The sequence below is a fragment of the Buceros rhinoceros genome, unplaced genomic scaffold (genome assembly GCF_000710305.1).
Source record: "Buceros rhinoceros silvestris isolate BGI_N320 unplaced genomic scaffold, ASM71030v1 scaffold11996, whole genome shotgun sequence".
NCBI lineage: Eukaryota > Metazoa > Chordata > Aves > Bucerotiformes > Bucerotidae > Buceros > Buceros rhinoceros.
In genome coordinates this window covers 1-6,613 of record NW_010415820.1, presented here as the reverse complement: position 1 = coordinate 6,613, position 6,613 = coordinate 1, and the positions used below count along the sequence as shown (strand labels likewise).

At 48.1% G+C, this 6,613-nt stretch overlaps 1 protein-coding gene across 1 annotated transcript; it reads right to left on the bottom strand.

Annotated features, from left to right (window-relative positions):
• Window positions 1-3,345: 3,345 nt before the first annotated feature.
• RPL35A (ribosomal protein L35a) lies at window positions 3,346-5,533 on the bottom strand (the record flags this gene model as incomplete). The annotated part of the gene is made up of 3 exons (XM_010137553.1): window positions 3,346-3,401; window positions 4,244-4,388; window positions 5,381-5,533. Coding segments are annotated over 3 exons (322 nt in total), but the record flags the coding sequence as incomplete, so codon positions are not given.
• Window positions 5,534-6,613: the final 1,080 nt, after the last annotated feature.

Genomic DNA, 6,613 nt, shown 5'->3' with positions numbered 1-6,613 from the left:
GCATCCCAGTGCTCCTAGGTCCTGGCCAGGATTTCAGCCACGTGCCCTGCTTCTCTTTCTACCAGCAGCACTTGGCAGTGCTACACATCACCCCATGCAGAAGTGCCTGGGAACAGCAGGACCATGCTGCCAGTGGAGAAACTTGAGAGCTGCATGGACTGTGCCTGGGTTTGGATAGTTCACCACACTTCAGATGCTACAGGAAGTAATAGAAACACAGGACCTCATCATGGCTACTTGCTTTAAGGATGTCCTAACGTGCTACCAGGAGTCTCTCAAAGCCAAACCAAACCAAAGACCCCTGCATGCAGACCCTCCTGGGAAAACATGGTCTTAGGTCTTACCTTCAAGCTTCTTCCAATGCCTGTTTTGGCACAGTTTAAAACCCAGAGGCCACTGGCCTGCTCTGACTCCCTCTCTCCTGACGGCTGCTTTCTTGGGGACATTTGGGTATTGGAAAAAGGCATTTCATGCAAAGCAGAAACTGTTGATGCTTGATGGAAGTTTCCTGGGGTAGATTGTTCAGCCAGTTCAGCAAAGAAACGGAGCTTTGTAGCCAGGGACAGTGCGATGCTGTGGGCACAGTGTCCCCTTCTGGCAGCAGCCACATACCGAGTCACATCCACGCAGGAGGGCTGGGTAGACAAGCAAGGCACCAGGAGGGAAGCATTTCTACAAAGGGACATCTGGATGAACAGCCCTAAACCCAAGCTGACAGATTCTGCTGCCCAAGGGAGTTCATCCTCCGGCTGTCTTTGATGCTATGTGTCACCTACAACCAGGCAGAACGCAGCAGAAACTGAACTCCGGGAGCAAAATAACAAGTGGGATTCTGGGAGCTGACTTCTCAGGGAGCAAATGCACACAATAAAGGAACAGCAGGCATCATCTCGGTCAAAGCTTTGGTCCAGGGCTCACCCAAAAAAGTTGGCCCATCCTTCCAGTGGAGGACGCAGGGTCAGCGAGACTGTGGAGCTGTAACATAACCCCACGAAGCCCCAGTGGTGGAGTCAGCACTGCAGTTCTCACACTTGTAGCATCTCCACAGCCATGTGCATTTTGGGGCAAGGAGCAAGAACCATCACTGTCCAACCTAGAAAAGGACACACAGTTGGCTCGTACTCACGTTGTCCATCCCCAAGGAGTCCTCCTTCTCAAATCCAGCTCATATTGCCTGAAAAGTCCAGCTTATCTTCCCTCCTGTATCTGAACCCAGCCACCAAGCATCACTTTGGTCTACCATGTCCCTCAGACCCTTCCAAGCTCCACCCTGAGCATGTTTTTCTTTCCAAAAAGGCTGTCTCTTTGTCCCTCGCCCCTCTGTCTAGCTATGTCCCAGGATACCTTCATGGCACTTTAAGACTTCTCTCAGTGCTCTTCACACAGCTCTCTTTGCCTCCAAGATACCACCAGGCTGGCCAGGACTGTAGACCACTGCCTCCACCACAGTTGCCAGACCCCGTCCAGCAGACGCTGCGGTCTCCTAAGTGCTCCCACTGCCAGCCCCAGCTGCTCCTGAGGGCCTGGATGGATCATCGCAAGCACCAGTACATCTGGCAGGGCAGGAAGGAGGTTCCTCACAGCCCACAGGGCCTCATCCAGTCAATGCCACCACGTGAGCTGCTTCAATAGAGTGGCTGTCACAGCATAAAACCCAGATGTGGCCAAACCTCCTCCCTCTCTTCCTTTTCCATCCTCTCTGCCTGCTGTAGTTTAGCCCTGATGTCAGCTCTGCCACACAGGTCCTGGGCAATATCTGGGACTGAGAGAGCTCTCACATCATTGCACAAGTCCATCTCCAGCAGCATCTGTCCGTTTCATCTCCCCATTATGTCCAGCAGGTTGAGGAGCTCCCAAGGTATTTTGGTCCACAAGGGGCTGCTGTGCTGCCATAGCTTCCTCCCACACATCAGCTGACTGTGCTGCTGGGGAAAGGTTTGCTGTAGCAAAGGCCCCTTGAACAGCACAGGCCTTCAAACAGGCTACGCCCGCTGCTCTGAGCAGCCACCAGGTACAAGAAAACACTGGTGGTGGTGGGACCAAATTGATGTGAAAGGAATTAGTATTCCACCCCACCCTTCTCTGAACTGCACATGTACAACCTGGTAGTATTTGCAAAGCCTAAAGCCCTGCTTGACCTGACCCAGCATCTCACAAGCTGCAGTTTCTCTTCACCACTTGAAATAAACCCTCCCACTGCCAAGTGCTCACCTGCTGTTGGAAAGAGCAGCAGCAGGTTTAGGTCTTGAAGCGAGGCCAGGGAATAAAATTCTATACCAGAGCCAAGCAGTCAGGTCCAACAGTGGTCTGAGGGAAGAGGATTAGCTATCCCACTGCAGAAGACAACCCACGCCCTCAGCCCAGAGGGCAGTGGGGCCACAGGCAGTGGCCAGCTGCCGCTCACAGGGCAGGAGGGACTGCACTGGAGTGAGACAGTGGAGAAGTGAGGGCACTGACTTTCCTCCCTCACCAACTGGGGACACTTTGCAAATGGTGTAACTACAGTGGTATCACCTGCTCAGGGTATTGATGGGCCATTTTGGGAGTCACATCAGTGGTAATCATGGCAACCTGTAGCTGCCTGAAACCTCCCTTACAACTAACCCAGTATTCTTGAGCTTTGCACTTCAGAAATCTTTAAATTCGTTTTTCACCATGTTCTTGATCAAAAAACCTTACAGAACTTACGGAAGTGACACACTAGCCTGATGTAAAGATCCTCCTCACCCCACCCCACACACTGCAGCAAGGCTGCGCAGGAAACCAGCAGGTATTAACACTGAGACCCTACAGAATTGTGTGATGAAAACTTGTCTAAATCAATCTCACAGAGCAACTGCTGCAGACATACCTCCCGCCTGGGTACGTACGGTGTCACTTGTTGCGATTCTACCAGAACTACTGTCAGATGCAAGCCAGGACTCACACCTGCTGGCCTCTAGTGTCCCATTACAGTTTGGGCTCTGCAGCAGTCACCGCCAAGAACATGAGAAACAGGAACAAGGAGCTTCCCCTCTACTAGGCAGGCAAGGAAATGATCCATGTGTTCTATATAAAGTTTGTGTGCGCAGTTGGTGAGGTTGTAAACATTTATTGTTTAGCCCTGCAAAGCGCTCAGGTTCCACGACAGGAGGCACAGGTGGGTCACAGTAAAGGCTGCCAGTGCCTTGACTTTAGGATGCAGCCTGCTCTGAAACACCTTGCCAAGCTCGGGTCCGATCTCCACATCATCTAGCTCAGAGTCACTACTCCATCCCTGTGCCACACACTCTGATATGCCACTGAGTAAGAGCAAAGTCCCTCAAAATAGGTGGAGAAGATAAAAATAGAAATGTACAAAAAGTAAACAGATTCTCCGTTTTATTTCCAATAGAAATTTAGATCCTAGATGGATACAGCATCTGTAAAAGACAAGAACAGATAGAAACATGTCAGAAATCCTGTTACTGGACTGTTCTTTTAAACACAAGTTCTTCAGTCACAATCTAGATCATCAATCTCTCCAGCTGCTGTAAGAGCACTTACACAGAGGAGGTGCAAGAACAGAAAAGCCCAACAATTAGTTCACTGACTTCATGTAGCACATTGCTAGCAAACAGGCTCCTGGCAGCCAGCCCTCCTGTCCACAGAGAAAAAGAGCCCTCATTGGTCTCGCCTCAGGACTTAAAGGTGCCTCTCCTACCGTGCTTTTTCTAAAGCACAGCAAAAAGCCAGAGACCCCGCCCAGATACTCCTTTTGGTGCCATCACTAGGAAGATATTGGATCACAATTCTGGGTGAGTGAACTAAAGGGACAGTCTCACTGAAGCCTTGTGGCTAAGACACAGAGCAGGTGCTAGTGGGCAGATGAGGAGCACATCCCTCAGTACAGTGTCTGGGACGCTGGAGAAAAAGTATCTATCAGTGGGCAGGAACTGGAGTAGAGGGGTGCAGAAATATGTGCACAAGATCAAAGGAAAAGAAATCAAGAGAGCTTTAGAAGGGAGCTGAGAAAGAGTCCTGGAACTCAAAAAGCCTTTCCAGACAAGCTGAGCAAGCACACAAACCCTGGACGAGACAAACCCCCTCAGCACAGGAAGCCAAGTATAAACCTCCACCAGCCCCAAAGGGAAGAAGAGCATGGTGAACACACAACAGCAGCAGAACAAAACCACAGCTCAAGTCTTCCCTCATACCATGTGGGATTAAAAGGTGCCCCAAAACCTGCTAATAAATACACTGAAGCTAAAATAAATCCACATACCACCCGGATTCTGTGTCCAATGGCCTTAGCAGGAAGGTTGGAGCGGAACTTGGCACGAACCATGCCGCTGTTCCCATGGGCGCGGGTTACCTTCCCCCAGATCACTCGTGTCCTGTTGGGCTTCCCACCGGGGGTTACGGTGTTGCTGAGGAAAGAGAGGAGAGGAACTGCTGTGCTCACCAGCCACAACTCCACACTGGGTGCATTGGGGATGTGACAGACAGTGCAGCCTCTTTAAGGTACTTCCACAACTTTATGCCACAGCCATCTTGAACTGGACCACCTTCCACTTCTATTTACCTGTGAAATTTGCTAGGTCTGGGATTTTCACTACACCTTTCCCAGGGGTAAGTATTTTAATTAATAAGAAGCTCCACTAGAGAACTATTAACAAGTTAAAAACGCTGATGCTAATATGCTCAAACTGAAAACTCCAAAGAAAATACAACATTGTATTTGTACCAAGTCGCTGGGACAGACTCCAAAACTGCTTCAGAAGAAAAGCCATGCGGTACTTTGGAAACGATGGTGGTCAAGTGAACAGTCTGATCAATTTTATCCAACACAATCCTGAACTCCCATATCTGAGCTCTAACAACTACACTCAGAAAAATTAAGTGGAATTAGTAACTGTTCTTAAGGCCTCCACCAATGCCAGCACAGTGGAAGTGACAGTGCTCTGAGAGGGGCAAGCAAAAGCCAGGATACAAATTCCTCCAGGCTTTACAGAATAAGTCTGCTGATGAGGAACTCAATACCACACAGTACTCAACACAAGTTCACCTTACTTCAGTTTACCCATCAACCCAGTTTATGGCAGTCTCAGGCAAAATTTGTTTCTCATTCCATTTGCTCTCTAACATATCATTTATAACAGCAAATGATTATTTCACAAAATTTTGTGATCTGAATTGTGAACGCATAGGCCAATGAAAGCAAAAATAAGCAAAGCCTTTAAAAACAAAACCAACCCAGGAAGCTGGTCTACACAGTTCACCACAGAGAGTCTATTGATAAATTGAACCCAGTTTGGTTTTGTTTTAAGAAAAGCTCTACAAACACACTGCTCACACCTTGGCATTGAAAAAGCTGATACAGGAGTTGGCTAATTTAGTGTAAAAATAAAAAATTACTTACTTTTTTGCTTTGTATACATAGGCACACTTCTTGCCCAAGTAGAAGTCTGTCTCCTGACGGGCATAAACACCTTCAATTTTCAGGAGTGCGGTGTGCTCGCGCTGGTTTCGAAGGCCACGCTTGTAGCCAGCAAAAATGGCCTTGCACCACAGCCTGAAGACATTGAAAACATTTACAAATTATAATTCACTCCAAAGTATCAAATGTAAAAACAAATCACATGCTGTTTTCGGCAGAAACTCTTTCCACACCAGTAGAAATTTAGCTGAGGAAAAATCCCACTGCTTTTTACAAATCAGTGCAAATCCTTGTGTTTGGTCAACAGAGGAAAGCCAAGGGTACCAGGTGGGACATGGAGCGTTTATCACAACTCTGTATCATTCTGCTTGCTATCAGCTCTGGCTTAGTAGGCGCAATGTTTTCAGATGTCTACAAACACCTCATGGTGAGCGCTCCATTAATTTTTTCTATACACCACATAAATGGACCCTCCTCTGTTGCAGGAACTACTACAGAAGATAATAATTAACTGCTGCTAATTTCTAGCATCAAAGACATTAACTGCAATCTTTGGGGACACACTGGACAAGTGACATTACACAAACTCAACAATTCTTCACCACAAAGACATGTCTGTACTACACAGGTAAAGCTTGCGCCACACATCATGTACATATCATGACTGTCTCCACTGCATCCAGCAACTGTCCCATAACACAGCAGTACTAAACTAAGCTGTCCTGTTCTACCTTCCACACACACATAACAGAAAATAAACTCGACAGATAAAGACTAGGACAAAAACCTGTGATTCAAATTCAATGCCTCCACCATTTACAAACTCAACACCTATATCCATAAGAAAATGCAACGGCACAGTCACTCCCTTGCTCAAGAAAGCCCCACGTCACAGCCTCTACCGTACGCTGAAGATTCACAAACACCGTGCTAACGAAACAACCATTAACACTCCGCATCCTCTGACAGGCCGGGGAAAGCGCGGCACGCCATACGAACCGCTATAACCAGTTTAAGGCAGAGGCGTCAGAATAGAGAGATACAACTACGGGCGTTTAGCAGAGGGCCCAGAAGGATACTGGGCAGAGGAGCTGTCCTGGAAAACGACAGCAGCCACAGGAAAGAGGATCGTTGCCGGCAGCTCTAACAAAACACACTCAGAAACACTCTGTTTGCAAGAAAACTTGCCAAAAGGACACTGCAGCAGCGAGCCGA